This window comes from Diabrotica virgifera, chromosome 8 (assembly GCF_917563875.1).
Source record: "Diabrotica virgifera virgifera chromosome 8, PGI_DIABVI_V3a".
Taxonomy (NCBI): domain Eukaryota; kingdom Metazoa; phylum Arthropoda; class Insecta; order Coleoptera; family Chrysomelidae; genus Diabrotica; species Diabrotica virgifera.
This window is the reverse complement of record NC_065450.1, coordinates 25,564,113-25,584,315: the sequence shown is the minus strand read 5'-3', so window position 1 is coordinate 25,584,315 and position 20,203 is coordinate 25,564,113. Positions and strand designations below refer to the sequence as shown.

The 20,203-nt window shown below is 30.7% G+C and overlaps 1 protein-coding gene across 5 annotated transcripts in view; it reads right to left on the bottom strand.

Moving 5' to 3' along the window:
- The window catches only part of LOC114336268 (calcium-activated potassium channel slowpoke), a 663,340-nt gene that overhangs the window by 344,668 nt on the left and 298,469 nt on the right, over positions 1-20,203 (bottom strand). For all 5 annotated transcript variants that reach the window (XM_050659851.1, XM_050659850.1, XM_050659854.1 and 2 more), the window contains 2 exons: positions 9,863-9,973; positions 2,047-2,152 (listed from right to left, as the gene is read on the bottom strand). In XM_050659851.1, coding sequence (XP_050515808.1) covers positions 2,047-2,152; positions 9,863-9,973 — 217 coding nt within the window. The remainder of the gene's footprint in view (positions 1-2,046; positions 2,153-9,862; positions 9,974-20,203) is intronic.

Sequence of the window (20,203 nt, the reverse complement as noted above, 5' to 3'; positions counted from 1 at the left end):
TTAAATGCCGGCAATACCTAATAGCCCAATAAATGACCATTTTGGAGTATAATTTTCAGGGGCAACTCCGAATTGCATGAACATTTGGATTTAGGTTCTACTTACCCTCCACTTCAAAGTTGAATTTGTGCCGTTGGTTGCTTTTACTTGGGGGATGACAGTCACCCCTTCTCGGGGGGTGAAAAACGCGTGTTTAAAATAAGCCCAGAAATGCATAAATTGAGAGATTATAAGCAACTTTCGTTCTATAAAGTTTTTTACGTAAGTCAATACTTTTCGAAATATTCGCGATTGAAAATATTGATTTTTCGACAAAAAAAACTACGTTTTCAGACCGTTTTTCGCAAATAACTCAAAAAGTAAATATTTTATCGAACAAAATATTCTTAGCAAAAGTGTAGATTATAAAAAAATGAAAAAAATGGTCTATCAGTAAAGTCTATAAATTGAGTAAAAGCAAAGTTGTAGCTTATGAAAAATACGTTCTTATTCGTCTAATTCCAAATCGAATAATTCAACGCGAAATCACCAAAAAATTAAGCACTTTTCGGGAAAAACTTATTAACTTTTTTAAAATATCTAAATATAGCTTTATATTTGTTTTTTAAAAAAGTTTCTAGCAACAAAAATAAACGAGTTACACTGAAAAAAAAAAAGTTGGCTCCTTTTTTTGGTAAAAAAATCGTGAAAACTTCCCTTTATTTAGCACTTTAAAAAAAATTTAACGTTACCGCTTTACCATTTTTTGTTTTAAGTTTGATTGGTTTGGAGTGATTATTTTAGAAAAAAATTTGGTTTATAGTAAAAAAAATTTCTAAACATTTTTGAAAAATTTCCTTAAAAAGTATTAGTGATAAGAAAAATCTTAAAGAGTAAAAAAATGTATGTTTGCTATTATAAATATGCCAGTTTCATTTTGTTTTTGCGTAAGACAAAAATTGGTTAAGATATGGCTGTTCAAAATTTGCATACACTCGTGATTAGTGACCCGTTCAAGCTTTTTCAACTATAACCCTTTCAAAAATAAGCACTTTATACCGATGAGACTCACAGATCATATAAAAAATAGATAAGTAAGTAAATTGTTTGTAAAGCGGTAGCGATTAATTTCATTTGGGGAGCTAAACAAGAGGATATTTTTATGATTTTTTACCAAAAAAAGAGGGCCAACTTTATTTTGAGCGTAACTCGCTTATTTTTAATGCTAGAAACTTTTATAAACAATTAAAATAAAGCCTTTAATAAAAAATTTGAAAAAGTTTGAATAAGTTTTCCCGAAAAGTGCTTAATTTTTCGGTGATTTCACCTTGAAATATTCGATTTAGAATTAGACGAATAAGAACGTATTTTTCATGAGCTGCAACTTTGTTTTTACTCGATTGATAGACTTTGCTGGTACACCATTTTTTTCGGTTTTTTTATAAGCTACACTCTTGCTAAGAATATTTTTTTCGATCAAATATTTACTTTTTGAGTTATCTGCGAAAAACCGTCTGAAAATGTAGTTTTCTTGTCGAAAAATAAACATTTTCAATCGCAAATAACTCGAAAAGTATTGACTTACATAAAAACTTTATAGAAGAAAAGTTGCTTAAAATCAGCCAATTTATCCATTTCCGGTCTTATCTTGAACGTATGTTTTTTCACTCTCGAGAAGGGGTGACTGTCACCCCCCAAGTAAAAGCAACCAACGGCACAATTTCAACTTTTAAATGAATGGTAAGTAGAACCTAAATCAAAATTTTCATGCAATTCGGAGTTGCCCCTGAAAATTACACGGTATCGCCGTATTTCCCGTTCATTTACTGGGCTATAAATCATATTCTCATGTTTGAAATCCACAATAATTGCTACCTGTTCCATTATTAAATGATTACACTGTATAACTTTTAAAAAAAATAATATTAGTTAACACTTATAATATGAATTTTGATCGTATTTTAATGAGAACACATATTTACGATTATTTACAGATATTTAAGAATGATTTCATTGTTAAACGGATTATCACTTTCAGGCTAACATGTTCACTCGCCCGAAACTTACCTTGACCCTTTGCAGATCAATAGGATTCATAATGGTACCTTGGAAGAATTCTACAGTGGTAAAATGTCTCTTGAAAAGACCTTCCAGTTCGAGGTCTGGCGGTTTCCTGCACATTCCAAAGTTCAGCGTAAAAATCAGGCAAGTAACAGGAAGCCTAATACTTAGTAGGTATTTCTTTTAGATTTATTATTAAAGTTAAAGTTAAGTCAATTTCAATTTAAATGAGAGCACCATGCAGATTCGCTTACTAAGTATGTAAAACTACATTTTTCAACTTTGCAAAATTTTTTAATTTTCTTCTTTATGGTAAGTTACGTTTGTCCGTAAACTGGGTACAGCCTGATTAGTTATCATCAGCTAACCTTTAAAGAACCCACATATACTTTGTAACATTTTGCTGACATTTTTGTAACGTTGAATGATAGACCATGAAGGATCTGTTTTTAGGTGGATGTGAGAGGTCGCATTCGGATTTTTGCGGATAAAGTTAGGTGATAACTTCGTTAATAATAGTTGACTTATGCTCCTTCTCAAATATGCCCGGAACATTAATAAAAAAAACAAAATATTTAAAAATTTCAAAAAATTTCGTTTTTTTTTCTACTTTCTTTGCTTATAACTTTAAAACGATTCATTTTGGAACAAAGTTGTATAGGAATAAAACAAAGATAATTAAATTTTCTATCAGATACAGTTGGTTAAACATGTCTTAATTTAACACCTTTGCTGAAAAATAGCAATAAATATAAAATAAGGGGGCAAAACAAGCCTGTCCTTATTCAATGTTTTTTCAGCACTTAGGTTACACTTGGAACCTTCCTAATTCGCTTTTTTTATAAAGAATATTATTGTAATGTGCTAAAACCGTCCGCCAAATTTCATTAAAATTGACTTACTAGATTTTGCATTATAATTTTGCAATCTAAACTTTTTTTAAAAAATTAAAATTTTTTAAAATATTGCACAACAAAAACTAGACCATACAAAGATTTGTCAATTTTTTTGCATATAAAGAAGTACTCTACCTATCTAATGCACTTTATAGAATTGAAATCGGATTATTTAAGCAGCCTCAGCAATATTTTAAAGTTATAAACATTTTTTTGGCTTATAAACAAATTAGTGCTGTGTCCAGGAGGGGGTGCTACGGGCTCCATTATTTAGATGGACTTACCCAAGTTTTTTTATGTATTTTGACCTGTAGAACGTAGAACACGAATTTTTTGGGTAACAGTTGATCCGGATGTCGATAAGATTGTTATAAACAAAGAACTTGAAGAATTACATAACATCGATTTTTCGCAAAATAAAACATTTTTTTGTATTTCTTGGGTAATTCTAAGCAAAAAATGTTCCTACAAGTTTTTTCGTAGGATCCATAGTTTTCGAGATAAAAGCGGTGGAACATTAAAAAAATCGAAAAATTGCAATTTTTGAACGAGAATAACTTTTGAATAAAAAATAAAATAGCAATTCCGCTGACAGCATTTGAAAGTTTAAGTCAAATTATACCGGTTTTAATTATTGCATTGCTAAAAATTAATTGTTTTATTATTAAACAAAGATATTTGTTTATAAGCCAAAAAATTGTTTATAATTTTAAAACACTGCCGAGGCCCATTAAAGAGTCCGATTTTAATTCTGTAAAGTGTATTAGATAGGTAGAGCACCTCTTTATATGTAAAAAAATTAGCCAACTTCTAAATGGTCTACTTTTTGTTCAGGAAGATTTTAAAAAATTTGAACTTTTTTAAAAACATTTATATTGCAAATTTATTATGCAAAATCTATTAGGTCGATTTTAATGAAATTTGGTAGACCATTTAAGTAAGTTATAAGAATTTTTTAAGCGAATTACTAAGTTTCTAAGTGCTACCAAAGTGGTTAAGAAACATTGAATAACAACAGGCGTATTTTGCCCCCTTATTTTGTATTTATTGCTATACTGCAGAAAAGGTAATACCTTAAGACATTTTTGACCAGTCGTATATCATACAAAATTCAATTATCTTTATTTTATTTTTGTACGACTTTGTTCCAAAACGAATCGTTTTAAAGTTATAAGTAAAGAAAGCATAAAAAAATCGATGTTTTTCGAAATTTTTAAATATTTTAATTTTTTTATTAATGTTCCGGGCATATTTGAGAAAAAGCATGAGTCAATTATTATTGCTGAAGGTGTCACCTAACTTTAGCTGCAAAAATCCGAATGCCACCTCTCACATCCAAAAATACACGTTTTTTTACAGATTATTCCTGGTCTATGAGTAAATCCATTACTTGACTGCCCTATATAAATAGTTCGAAAAGAATGTATCAAATACAAGTCAATGTGTACAAATAAGAAATTAAGTATGGCTATCAGATTGAGGTTCATCTGATGTTTTGTTTGGTAGAAGCTAAGGAATTGCTTTGGACTGCAAAAGTCTCAAACAAAAAGGTGGTAAGACGAATTGGACATGGCAGAAAACTTATAATCAAAACACATTGAAAAGGATACATGGATTGACCATCTAAAAAAACTACGCAGAGGAAAACCAAATGACCCTAGAACCGGAAACACCAAAAATTACCACAAATGAAGATGTTAATATAAGTACACAGGAAGTTCTAAGAACAAAGCTTATGAACACAATTAAAATAAGAAAAACATCGTATCCGGGCCACTTACTTCGAAATGATAAATACTCTCTGCTACACGTCATCATGCAAGGAAGAGTATAAGGCAGAAAAAGATTGGAAAGAAAGAAGAAATCTTGTCTGAGAAATATCAGACATTGTAGGTACTAACCTCAGTGTTGAACAGATATTTTACGTTGAAAAAGATAAGAAAGCGTTTAAAGAAGTAAAATCAAAATGTATACCATTTTTATTCAGTTGCAATGCGTAAGCAAAACTGTCTTATTTTTCACTTAGAACAGAAAGCACAAACCAGCACTCTGAATCGACGATTTTCGACTCTTTTTGAAGTCATCATCAGAGAGCCGTGGGTTTGCTGCTCTCTGCTCCAAGTGTCGAAACTCCAAGAGCTTATCCCCGCATTGACGTTTATGGAGTAGGTGTCTAGCGACATCTGGCAACTGAAAGTCAAAGTTTTCAACCTAATAGAAGAAGTTTAAAGAAGTGATCGACAATCTTCGTTAGAATGACGACATAATAAGAATTAAAAAAATCTAAGAATACTTAATCTATATTTAGAATGGGAACCGCTAGAGAGACGCATTGCGCGCCGTTATATTTGATGTCATCATGGATAAAATATTAATTAAAGTAGATATATAGTCCAGGGCGCATCTGTTTTGAGATGGACGTTGAGAGGTGACTCTTATTTTTTTGCAGAAATTGCTTGGAATTAACTCATATAATAATAATTAAGTTATCCTCCCACTCAAAAATGTCCGGAACATTATTTAAATAATCAAAATGTTAAAAAATGAAAGAAAAAATCGATTTTTTTCTTGGTTTTTTAATTATAAATTTAAAAGTATCCACTTCCGAGAAAAGTTGCAATGAAAAAACAGTTGCGTAATTAAATTTCCTATAATATAGGATTGGTTAAAAATTTTAAAAATTGTCACCCTTCGTTGCAAGATAGCAAAAATTGCGAAAAAAACATAAAAAACAAGTATTTGCATTTTCCGTTTTTTAACCATTTATGCTACACTTAGGACCTTCATATTTTACCCAGAAAAACTAAATGATATACTAAAACAATAATGTAAATTTCATTAAGATCGGTTCAATAGATTTTGCAAAATAAATTTTGCAATCCAGCTTTCGCAAAAAAATTTATTTTTTCAAAATGTTGCAGAACTGAGAGCAGATAGCAAGTTGATTTTTTTCCGTATAGAAGAATACTGTACCGTTCATCTGCAGTTTGCAAAATTAAAATAGGTTTATACCACGGTGTCAGGAATTTTTTAAATAAACAATAATTTTTGGTGCTACAGGACAGCGGTGTTCGATCCACACAAGTTGATTTCCACCAAAATTTCTTCCAACCTTTATCTAATATATTATTTTTTTACTCTATATTTTGTTGTATTTTAATATTTTAATTCAACAAAAATCAAACTAATTTGATTATTGTTTGTGAAATATTGTTTAAACAATTGCATATGTTCAAAATAATAAACTTTTATTTTCTAAGTTAAAATATACGAACAAAGAAAGTTTTTGCTAAAAAAAGTGTAATTCTAAAGGACAGAGTATGTGTTTGTATTTTGCAATAAAGAAATTTCTTTATTTATATCGAAATGTACTAAAAATTAAAATTTATCAATCATTATCAAAGGTCATTGGAATGCTCAATCAGAGTAAACGTATCCGCTGTCCTGCGCGTAGCACCAAAAATTAATGTTTATTTAAAAAAATTCCTTACGCCGTGGTAGTTAACCGATTTTAACTTTGCAAATTGCAAATGAAAGGAACAGTATTCTTCTATAAGCAAAAAAAATCAACTTGCTGTCTACTTTATTTTCAATTCTGCAACATTTTGAAAAAATTATCTTTTTGCGAAAGCTGGATTGCAAAATTTATTTTGCAAAATCTATTAAACCGTTCTTAATTAAATTTACAGCATTTTTTTACTATATCATAAAGTTCTTCTGGGTGAAATATGAAGGTCATAAGTGTAGCATAAGTGGTTGAAAGACGTAAAATGTGAATACTTCTTTTTTTACGGGTTTTTCGCAATTAATGCTATTTTGCATGGGTGACCATTTTTAACAATTTTTAACTAATCTTTTATTGTAGGAAATTTAATTACGCAACTTTTATATCAGTGCAACTTTTCTCGGAAATGAATACTTTTAAAGTTATAATCAGAAAACTAAGATAAAAATCGAATTTTTCGTTTATTTTTTAACATTTTGATTATTTAAACAATGTTCCGGACCTTTTTGAGTGGGAGGATAACTCAAATATTATTATATAAGTTATTTTCAAGCAATTTCTGCAAAAAAATATGAATCACCTCTCAACATCCAAATGTACTAATATTTTTACAGATGCGCCCTAGTCTAATAGTAAAACCAGACTATGGGAGAAAACGAAATTCACTCACATGTTATTATTCTATGCAGACGATGCAGTGCCGTTTGCTGATAAGGAAAGGTAAGAATACAAAATATCTCAAAAAATTTTGTTAGGTAAAACGGAAATGTCTCTAATCTTTTTTGGTAGCAAATTTATTCTACCAATCAGATAGATATCAACCCATGCTATTGAATACAAAAATTGTGCAAAGCTTATAGTGTATGTTGCTAAATAAAGCAAATTAAAAATTATATTCTGAAATATCATTCACGAACGAAGTCTCAAAGCCCTAAATGATACCTTGACTCTTTCAAGGTCAACTGCATTCATCATGGTTCCCTGAAAAAACTCCACGGTCGTATAATGCCTTTTCAGAAGACCTTCCAATTCCAAATCTGGCTCTTTTCTAAAAATATCCTTCGATGTATTTTACACGTCACACATTGCTATATTCTGTTTATAAAATTGTTTAGAAAATATTTTCTTTAAACAAAATGCTACACCTACAATCTTACCAGGAGTTAGATGACTTTTTGGTGTCAACTCATTGAAAGCACACTTCTTCTATGGAATGGAACTCCAATGGAAAATTTTTCGAGTTGTGTCTATTGGAATCAGAAACTGCATATCTTCTCTATATTAACAATTTTTCCGAGATATTTATTCAGTTAGATACTATGGCAAGAGTGTAGATGTTGCTTTAAATTAGTTTAAGTTAAAAAATATTTTCTAAGTAACTTGCGTAATAAAACGCGTTTAAATTCAAATTTTTGAAAACAATGTGAATTTCAAACTTTTATATCTTTAGATTATAAATAAAGTTAAATATAGTAAAATAGAATAACAAAATAAAAATATATAGCAATAAAACAGAATAGAACAAAAGAATATTTGGTCATCTATATCCATGAATATTCGCCAGGATTTTTTTAAACTATGATTCTACATGTCTATGAATCTATATCTATCATACATGATTTTAAAAAATGATCATCCAGTTTTTGGATAGTCATATTCATCTGCTGTGACAGATTCTTTCGCTTTCGCTTTTATTCGCATTGAAAGAGCTGCTTATCCTTCAGATATTTCTTCTTCCTTTTATAAACAATTCTGCTTGTTCATTGGCGGATTGATACCTCTATGGCTCTCTCTCTCTCTCTTTAACTTTTGAGCGGTCGGCCGATACTTCTACCGATTGGTGATTTATCTCTTGCTATTTTGACCACACTTGTCTCTGTCATCCTCATATGTGGTTATACCATTCTTTTTTTCTATTTGGTGCCCATTCGTTGATACACTGTATGTTCTATTTTCTTCTAATGTCTTCCTATTCCTCTCAGCGCATTTCATGCAATAATTCTTCTCAGTACTCTCATCTCTGCCGTTTCTAGTAGTGTTTGTGTTGTGGCTGTATCGGGTCTTATTTCTGATGCAGATATCATTATTGGTTTTACACTGGCTTTATAAATTCTTGACTTCATGTCAGTGTTAATATGTCCGTTTCGCCAAGCAATGTTATTAAGGCATCCTGTCAGTTAATTTTTTTTGTAGCTGATTTCTCACTTCTTGATACAGGTGTCCGTTGCTGGACAATGTAATTCCCAGATATTTTATTTCCATTACTTGTTCAATAATGATACCATCAATTTCTATTTCACATCTGATTAATTCTTTACTGGTTACCTACTATTGTTTTAGTTTTTTGAGATGAAATTGTCATGTTGAATTTTTTTGCTCTTATCTGTGGATTAAACTTTGTAGACTGTCTTAATTTTGGGCTACTATTGCGTCGTCTGCATAACACAGTAATTTTATTTCTTTTTCCCATTCTGTAACTCCTTTCTTTTTTTACGCTTTCGATAATTTTATCTATTAAATTAAAGAGCATAGGGCTCAATGAGTCCCCCTGTCTTATTATGCTGCCTATGTCTATATATTCTGTAAATTGTCCATCTATTCTAACTTCCATTTTGTTGTGTTGGTAGATTTTTCAATAGTTTTTATGATATCTATTATACAGAAGATGGATTACATTGAGTCTTACTCTGTCAAATGCTTTTTTTAAGTCATAAAGCATAAGAATGCCGGTCTATTATGCTCTAGTGATTTCTCAGTAATTTGCTTTATGACGAATGTTGCATCTGTAGACAATTTTTCAGTACGAAAAACCTGTTGTTTATCTGATAAACTTTTCCTCTAATTCATAAGTTCTTGTAGAATTTTAGTTGTAAGTTTTAGGGTGGTATTTAACAAGTTGATACCTCTGTAATTTTCTGGCTGCTTTTTAAACCCTTTTTCTCATAAAAAAGGAGAGACAAGACGTAGCATCGCAGCATTCCTCCGATCTGATTGTAGTATAGAATTATTTTCAGATTTTGGTTGCTAATTCCTGCTTCTTTTAGCATTTGCTTCATCTTAGCGTGCTGTGCTCGATCAAACTCATTCTCTTAATCAACCAAACATGCGCATACGTCGCAATTAACATCGCTGCATCTCTGGAATAAGATATGTACAGAGAACAAAGCTTTTTTTTTTCGTACAAACAGCATTTACGAACCCGAACTGGCTATATATTGGAAATTTCACTTTCACACGACTTTTAAATTTTCGTTTATATTTTTTTAAGAAGAAATGCAATAAACTCAGACTTCAGCTATTCTGTTGGTGTTACTCCAGCCTATTCTCCTAACCCTATATAATATAAACAATGTCAAACATATATAAAAATAAACTAAAACATTGCCACTTGTCTAAACTAAAGACTACATCAAAAACTTACCGATGTAAAAACACTACTTCGACATCTACATCTTCTCTATCTTCGTGAAGAAAGTCTTTTAGAAAATGCGAAACAGACTCATATGTAATATGCCCGCATACGACTATGTGCCTAAAGAAATACAAAAATTAGTACGAATTGCTAAAAGTGGTGTTTTACAAAATCGAAGCTTTTATTATAACGTATTCACAATGTATTAGATTTTTGTTGACAAAACAAATTTATATCTCATGGTGTTGGGTTTTAATAAGGCATCAGATATTTAGCTGCATTCACCAATGCTTGGTTACGATTATCTTATAATAGCATTTTTGTATAATTTTTTGAGCCTGGATGGATTTGCACCAAAATTTGGCTATATATTCTACTTACTCCCTACGTAACTTAAATTAACCCTGTGCCGTAGAGTGCTTTTACCCTGTGGACGGGGATGTCACCCATTTCCGGGGTTAAACATTTTTATATTTAAAATGCCGAAAACGCCGAAAATGAATATACAGACAGGATATACACCCTTTAAATTGCAATAGTGCTCGGTAGACGTAAACATTAGCAAGTTGTATTAGTTGCTGACGACGGAGTATCAATTTATTTGCAATTCTTAAACAATATTTATTTGCATAATCGGTTAAATTATTCATTAATTTAATTAATAGGACTATTTTTTCACTATGATTAACTATTTATAATATTTTTTCACTAAATATATGTATTCAGTGGTTACATTAAATTTATATATTATGCAATAAAAACTAATAGGTAATCAAGAAAAGAGAAAAAATGATAATGTGATTTTAACAACATATTGTTATACCCTATTCCACGAACATACGCCTGTTTTGGATTACTTCGACAACGAATATTTTACTGTGCAAAATAAGAAGAACGAAAGTAAATTGCAAATTACATTGTTGTTTATTGGAATAATTATAAGCGCCATTTACTTTCGTACTTCTTATATTGCACAGTTAAATATTCAGTGTCGAAGTAATCCAAAACAGGCGTATGTTCGTGGAATGGCCCATACTATCGGAATGAGTAGATAAAACCAAATTAAAATTAGTCCATTCTTTCACGGTTTTTGCTCTAAATTTTAAAGAACCGCTTGGATTGACATGAAATTTGGCATACATATAGCTTACATGTCAAAGAAAAAAAGTGATATTGTGCCGATGTGTGCTTTTACCCTGGGGGTGACTTTCACCCCTTCTTGGGGGTGAAAAAATATATGTCCAAAATAAGTCCGGAAATGGGTAAACTGACTAATTTTAAGTAACTTTTGTTCTATAGAGCTTTTTCGCCAAGTCAACACTTTTCGAGTTATTTGCAAGTGAATATGTTCATTTTCCAACAAAATAACCACATTTTTAGACGGTTTTTCGCAAATAACTCAAAAATTAAGTATTTTGTCGAAAAAAACGTTCTTAGCAAAAATATAGCCTATAAAAAAAGTTAAAAAAAATTGGTGTACGCGTTAGGTCTCTGGATCTCGTAGAGCCAGAGTTATAGCCAATGAAAAATAGATTCATATTCACCAAATTTCAAATAAAATATTTCGACGTGAAATATCCAAAATATTAAGCACTTTTTGGGGAAAACATATTATAGCTTTTTTAAAGTGTTTAAGAAAAGCTTTATTTCTGTTTTTATAAAAAGTTTCTAGCATTAAATTTAAGCAAGTTACGTTCAAAACAAAAGTTGGTCCCTTTTGTTTTTGCAAAAAAAAAATCGGGTAGATCATCCCCTAATTAGCAACTTAAATTAAATTAATCGTTGCCGCTCCACAAATTATTTTACTTATGTTGTGTTTATATGATCTGTAAGTTTCATCGATCCAAAGTGCTTATTTTTGAAAAAATTTGGTTTTAAAGTAAAATTTTTAAAAATTTAAATTTTGAAAAATATGCTTTTTTTCAAAATAACTTAAAAATTGTTAGAGATACTAAAAATCTCGAAAAACAAAAAAAGTTAGATTTGCTTTTCTGAATATCATGTATTTTTTTGTTTTTCTGTTGGACAAAAATTGATTAAGATTTGTTGTTTCTAAATTTGCATACATTCGTGATCAGTGACTCGTTTAACCCCTTTTAACTACAGCCCTTTCAATAATAAGGACTTTAAACCGATGAAACTTACAGATCATATTAACAATATATACAGGAGTCAAGAAACTTATGCAGTCGTACCGATTAAGTTCATTTAAGATACTAATTAGGTGGTGATTTTCTCGACTTTTTTACCAAAACCAAAAGGGACTAACTTTATTTTGAGCGTAACTTGTTTAATTTTGATGCTAGACATTTTTTTCATTAAACAAAAATGAAGCTTTTTTTAAACACATTAAATAAGTTGTAATGAGTTTTCCCCGAAATGTGCTTCATTTTTGGTTATTTCACGTTAAAGTATTTCATTTGGAATTTGACGAATATGAACCTATTTTTCATTAGCTATAACTCTGCTTCTACTAGGTGTAGAGACGTAATGTATACACCATTTTTTTAAATTTTTTACGGGCTATATTTTTGCTAAGAATGTATTTTCGACAAAATACTTACTATTTGAGTTATTTGCGAAAAACCGTCTAAAAGCGTGGTTATTTTGTTGAAAAAATGAACATATTCACTGCCAAATAACTCGAAAAGTATTGACTTAGTGAAAAAACTCTATAGAACAAAAGTTACTTAAAATTAGCCATTTTATCCATTTCCTGACTTCCTTTGGACGAAAATTTTTTCACCCCCAAGAGGGGGTGAAAACCACGCCCAGGGCAAAAGCACATATCGGCACAATATCACTTTTTTTCTTTGACTTGTTAGCTATGTGTATGCCAAATTTCATGTCAATACAAGCGGTTCTTTACAATTTAGAGGTTTTGCAATATTTTACCGTTAAAGAACGGACTAAATACAATAATTATAATTTACAGAAATGTTGCCAATTTTAGCGCCTCCTTCAGTCATATCTAATTGAAAACTAAACGGTCTGTATTAACCCATTTTAAGTAACTTTTGTTCACAGTTTTTCGTAGTTTTATTCACATGGTTCTTTTTTTCGGAATCTCCATATTTTTCAACTTATTCGCAAGTAAAAATTTCAATTTTTTAACAAAAAAGAAACACTGTTTCAGACAGTGTTTTGCGAATTAAACAAAAAGTGTGTATTTTATACAAAAATTATTATTAAAAAAAAATAGTTCATAAAAGACAAAAATAATGGTGGATTTATGGTCTTTACAGCTCCCACGCAAGCAGAGAAATAACTTATTGAAAGTTAGTTATTCTTCGTTATGCCAAAATTCAAAGTTTGAACGTGAAATATGAAGTTGTGCAAAACTCATATAATCTTTTTTGCAGTGCTTGAAAAATCTGTATTTTCATTTTTTACAAAAATCTCTAGCACCAATCCTAAGGGAGTTATGACAAAAGAGGCTTGTTCCGTAGTTTTTTTAGCGATAAAAACGTGAAAACCATCCTAATTACCACCCTAATTAAAAATAATGATTACTCCTTTACAATTCACTTTATTAATGTACATAGTATGCTCTAGAAGTTTGCCTGGATTCAAATGCTTACTTACAAAGTTGAGTTTGAATTGAGAGGAGGATTTTTTAATTATAACAAAAAATTCACTTTTCTCTTCAAATAAGTCGAAGACTAAGTACTTATAGAACTTCATAATGAAAAGTAAAAACTACAATATTGTACCCTACAGAAGATTGCGCATCTCTTATAATTTTAGATTTACTTGAAAAAAAAAATGTAATATTATGTAAAAGTTTATAAAAGTACTCCTATTTAAAACTCAATTATTTTCTAAGCATTTTAAATCAGCCAAACGATTAAAAACGAACAAAAAATATACTACAAATACCTGAGTAAAGAGAATTGTAAATGGGTAAAGATTATTTATTAACGTGGTAACTAACGGGTAAAAAAAATACATACAACATTTTTTTCCGATAGTATTGAGGCTATACAGACATCATAAACCAACCATATTTTTGTATTGTTATAAGCTTCATTTTACAAGAACGATTTTTTTGATAAAATACTTTTTGAATAATTCGCAAAATACCTTTATAAAAAGTGCTTCTTTTTAAATTACTTTTTCCTTAAGTCCAAAAGATTGACTTTAAAAAGATGTCTAGAAATAAAGCTGCATAAAAGTTATTAGTATAGTAATTTTCGGCGTTATTTTTAATAAAAATTTTACTCCCGGTAGAGGGTAGCATAATATTCAGCGACATAATATAACCCGGTCTATATAGACATTTGAAATAACAAAAATTGCCGGAGAGCCAAATTTTGGTGGAGAGCTAGGGTATACCATAACAAATAAAGTTTTAAAAGTCCCCATCGATCCCATGTGTACAACAAAAGTTATTCGGGGTCAAAGGTCAAAATTTGAGATTTTTTTGTATTTTTTTCGAAAACGGTAAGTTTTATCAACAAAACAACTTTAAATCAAAGTTGTAGAGCTTAAAATTCTCTACAAAAATAGTCCTTACTATTTTTTTCCTAAAAGTTGCTATTCCTGAGATATCGCGATTCTATATCACGATTCAATATCGCGACTAAGAGTCACATTATACATGATATTATGCACACGTCTCCACACCACCAAGTGTACTCGGAGAGTTTTTTTACCGTGTTTTCCCCTGTAGGCCTACTTCACTAACTGTTTTGACAATTTTAAGATAATTTAAGGAAACAATACCGGTCCAGTTCTAGATATTCAGCCCTATTCTGTAACTTTTAACAAATCGAATAGAAATGACCAAGTCGAATCGTAATTACCCAAAATCGGAATGTTTGATATCTATCGCGTCATTTTTGTGTTTGGATTGGTATTCTGTAACTCATATCGTAATCGAAATCTCTGACTTCTATTTCACGCGGTTCTGAGGAGGCGGCAACCGCGCATTAACCAGTGTTCTGTGACCTGGTTGTTACTCGAAATATGCCACCGTTGCCATATCCTCAATGTTTTCATACTTTCTTCATACTATCCTCAAGTTTTGAAAAGTAAATAAAATATTAGTGTAAATACTGGATGCAAAAAGCTCAAAAGAGAATAAATGGTTTTAAATTAGAGTTAATTAAAATTGATATAAAAAAGAAGATAAACTGATAAATAAAAAAATAAGTGAAAGTGAATATAAGAAGTATAAATGCTTTTAACGCTCGGTTTTATAATCAGTTAAAGTGGACTTTAAATTTTAAGATGGTACCTTTATCAATGCAATTCATACGGGTAAATGTCAACTTTAAAGTGAACTTTAGTCAATGTTCACTTTAAGTTGATTATGAAACCGGGCGTTTTAAATCAAAGATATTTAAGTTGATGTTATTAGGTTTGTTTCAACATGAACTTTTGGACGGTCCAGAAACCGTCACGAAACTACTTGTACCGTTTGTTGTGCGCATGTTCGTAATTGTGTCGCCCAGTTATCGTCCGATGACGGTAATTTGGAAACTGATGTTGGAACGGTTACCTGACTCATAACTGATTTATCTGTCAATATGTATATTGTTGTTGGTATATCCAATGATAAAAACCAAAGACGTATGCCGTAGATATATTAATTATTATGTGACACATGACAGAAGCTCGAAACAAATGACAATCAATGAAAAACTTATGAAAAAAAAAATGATTACTTAAATGGTCATCACGAAACTGTCACTACAAGATCACAATTCTTGTTGGAACAGTGAGAAGGACGATCCGATGACGATCATATTTTGTTGGAACGGATTTTGTTTAAATAAATTATTTAAAATTGATATTACTAATAATATGCAATCTTTAAGATTCGACTCCAGCTGAAATAACTGCTAAACAACTTTTCCCAAAAATGGCAACTTTTCTATAATTTGTTCAGACTATGAGCGTTGACTGATAAATATACAAGTAGGTATACTAGTATAATATACAAATATATATATTTATCAATCAACGCATAAGAAGTCTATTGTATGCTATTCTCGTAAATTATACCATTGATTGAAATTGTACAAGAAATAAAAGCAAAAACAGTATGGCAACACTGCGAGTGGCAAATATTCAGATGTCACATAGCAAATAAATAAGGTTAGGTCCTACAACATGTCTAAATTAAATATATAATTATCTAAACAAATAAAACCACAGACTAAAAATGAAGCAGCTAAAAAAAGGTAGAAATACTATAAATAATTATAAATAAGTAGTAATCAATTATTTTTATATATAAAATATAAACGCCAAAACAAAACAAAATGCGCTTGCGTCAACCACAATTCCGATAATCGAAATCTCACCTCGACAGGGTAAATGCTGTCGAAGTGATTTCTATTCACTATTACGATTGTAGAGATTCCGAAGTAGTTATGGAATACGGATTTGGACTATTTCTATTCGACTTAGCCACTTCTATTGGATTTTACTGACTTCTATCATCGAAATGAGTTACAGAATAGGCTTGATTACCTTATTATTGATATTCATTATTGATATTGCTATTGATTATTAGGTTAACTATTGTTTTGATTTCTGTAGATATTTTAATCAGATTCATATTCTTGAAAGTATACTCAACTCAGTCTTCTTCGATTTCATTTTCTTCCTCTTCCTCTTGCTGGATGTTCAAAAATTGTTCAAATGTGACTGAGTCATTGGTCTCTTCATTAAAATCACAGAAGTCTTCCTCTGTTGTACTAAACCGGACAATTGAGCAAGACTGACCTTGGCAGTTGGTACACGCTAGAGAACACAGCAACCCGACTTTTTTACATCCACATTTGGCACTACAACCTTTTTTGCAATTGCAAAAAATAGTGTTCAGGAGTTTTTCTGGAGCAGGTGGTAGTAAGGTTTTAATAGGTTCCAGAGTATTATCTATTAATTTCCAACCCCAGTTTCCTGGATTCAGTTCATTGCCTAGCCATGTTTGAACTTGATAATATACTCGATACAAATGTTGAAAAGCAGATGCTGATGTTGGAGAAAAACATGATAGCTGTTCTTGTTTCGCGTATTTTTTGCAAAAGTTAAGTATCGGTATTTATCAAGACAACTAATTTTTTTAGAGCTCCATAAACCGCAAGAAGAAAGCGAGTTCCTTCCATAATTATTGTTTGCGGTGTGGAATCAAGTTCTGTAAAAACTTTACAGCAGTCAGTCAAATCTTTTGTTTTTTTTTTCGAATAATTTAAGTACTGATGTTTTGCTCCTTCTGTACATTGCTGACGTAGTGTCGCAGCCGGTTATCACATGTAAAAATAAAATGTACTTTTGGCATTTGAGATAAGCCGATAAACTTTTCGAAGAATATACATCTCTTCGCTGTTGATCCCTTCCAGGTTTCATAAAATAAATAACTTTATCTACTGGAGTCCTTGCAGTAAGCAGTACTAACAAATCAACATCTTCACCAACTACAATTGTTGTGTTTGTTGCCTTAAATTTTTCAATTGCTGTCTCTATTATAAGGACATCTGCGTCATTTTTAGCTTGTTTCACTTCAATATTCGCAGCTGTTAATTTGTCAGTAAACATGGAAATGAAACGAAATTTATTATTAATGTTAGCGAAAAATTGTTGTTGATTCGCTGGAACTGTTATATTTTCATCAAACATAATCTCGGAACCCGATGATGTTTTTGTAGTTCGACGACGTTGTTCTGCAGCTTTAATATTCTTTGTCGAGTCACTGTAGCCGTCAAATACCACTGTCACTGTAAGCCCGTAATGTCTGCTAAATGGTAGACGCTTGTAATAAGTACTTATATTCACTTGAACTGATCCTTTAGCACTAAAAGAAACAGAACAGATACTATGAACAAGACCTACGGACAATACAATAGACAATCCATTGTTTACAATAGACAATCTGTTCTTTTTTAAACAATGGTATAGCCAAATGTTTTTCAAGGCCACGTGGATAGAGGAAATTCAGTTTGGGACTGATTATCTTTTGAAGAAATATTTTCAGGATAGTATAATATATTACATAAAATAGACACAAATAGGCAGTTATACTTGTCGTAAGTGCCACATTATGGATATACGTGGCTTATGTGCATATAAAATGTATAAAGTAATTTAAATCGCGATATCTCAGGAATGGTAACTCTTAGGAAAAAAATGTAAGGACTATTTTTGTAGAGAATGTTAAGATCTACAACTTTGATTTGATGTTTTTTTAATAAAACTTACCGTTTTCGAGAAAAATCCAAAAAATCTTAAATTTTGACCTTTGGCCCCGAATAACTTTTGTTGCACACACGGGATCGGCGGGGACTTTTAAAACTTTATTTGTTATGGCAAACTCTAACTCTCCACCAAAATTTGGCAATTTTTGTTATTTGGCAACTATTTTGATGTCTAAGTTGACCGGATTAATAGACGTACGTGCAAGACGCGGGGCAAACATAAATTCCGACCACTACCTAGTCCAAATAAAAATAAGAGCTAAAATCTGCAATGCAAAGAAAGTTAGATGAGTTAAATAGGAAAGGTTTAACGTAGAAGCGTTAAAAACCCTACAATAGCCAAGAAATTCGAGGAAAGTCTGGAACGTAAACTAGAGGACTGTACAGGTAATATAGTTGAAGGTGTTGATAACTATTGGAGGCGTTGTAAAACAATATTAGATGAGGTAGCAACTGAGGTGACTGGAAGGCAAAAGCGTGAAAAAATTCGGTCGGACTGCTACGACAAGGAATGTGCACAAAGAAAAAATCAGGCATATGCAAGGCTCCAAGCACGAAGATCGAGACAAGTAGAAGAAGAATACAGGCAGCTGAGACGAGACGAAAAACAAATACTGAAAAGAAAGGAGAAGGAGCATACCCCACCCAACAATAAAAGGACCACCCATACGGTCAGGATCAATTTTGAAGTTAAGGGTAAGTAGAACCTACAGAAAAAATTGATGTATAATGTGATGAATTTGACCGTACCATGTGATGTTTGAAATTTTTCTTGATTTTATATCACGGCAATGTAGAATTCCCAACTATGGGTTGCTTAATAATTAGTGTATTTAGCAATAGGAATAATTTATAGTTTTAGTACTAGGAAGATTTTTGTTATAAATTTTTCAGCTATAACATTAATTTGCCAAATAAAAGTGATTCAGTTTATTTGTTTAGTGTCTTTTTAAAAAAGCTAGATCCTTAACAAATATCCCACGAATTTTTGGGAACATTTTTAGAATATTTTGAATGAACATATTGTTGATTTTTTGGACTATTTTCTAAATTAGTACCACACAGATAAAATTCAATAATATTTCAAATCTGCCTGTATTATAAGTGACTGGTGAATGCAACTAATATTGTTCTGTTTGTTATGCCATCAAAAGCTAGAAATTTTAAACCAATTAAATTACTGTTTGTTGTATGTACAGCTGCGGCCATTGAATAATTTATACCCTTACAGATCTAGTAGATAGCCGATAATAAATTAATTAAGACATAAATCAAAATAAATGTTAAAATGAAGGTGTAAACTATTCAGTGACCGCAGCTGTATAACTAAATTAAATAATTTTTGATCAAATGAAATATATATGAATTTAAAACTTCGATTTTTCTTAACAATATATCAGTGCAAAGGATTGTCTAATTGTTTAAAACTAATAATATCACAGAACTGTTCGAGCACATATCCCCAAAATGTATCAAATAGTCAGAAATGTGTGGTGAGCAGAAATCAGCCAATTTCTAAAAGCCTTTAGCTAGTATTTTATAAATTAAAATTTATAAACTTTAATCTAATAATTATTTATAAATTAGATACTTAAATTAATCAATAATTCATCAATAAATGTTATTTATTTTAAACTATAGGTGGCGTTTGGTTTTGTGACGTTTTGTAGAAAATTGGTAATTTTACCTGTTTTTTTTTTACTATTTTGTGATATAACAAAAGAAAAGTATTTCTAAAAAACTACGTGTAATTTACACAAAAAAAAACGCTAAACGCCGTAAAAATGAGTGGCGCATACAATATTCCAGGTACAAAGGATCTGATATGAGTAATACGTGGCGCGAAAATGTATTTTCATTTTGACGCAAAATAAAATTTTAGTTTTATTTTAAAAGATTTTTCCATAATATTTGCTAAATTTGAAGTAAAACGCGCCACAAAAGAGTAACTTTGATACAGTTTGAATTTTGTAACTCTTTTGTGGCGCGTTTACTTCAAATTTAGCAAATATTTTGGAAAAATTTTTTTAAATATATAAAATTAAAATTTTATTTTGCATCTAAATGAAAATACATTTTCGCGCCACGTAATATCCATATCAGATCTTTTTAAGCTGGAATATTGTATGCGACACTATTTTTACGG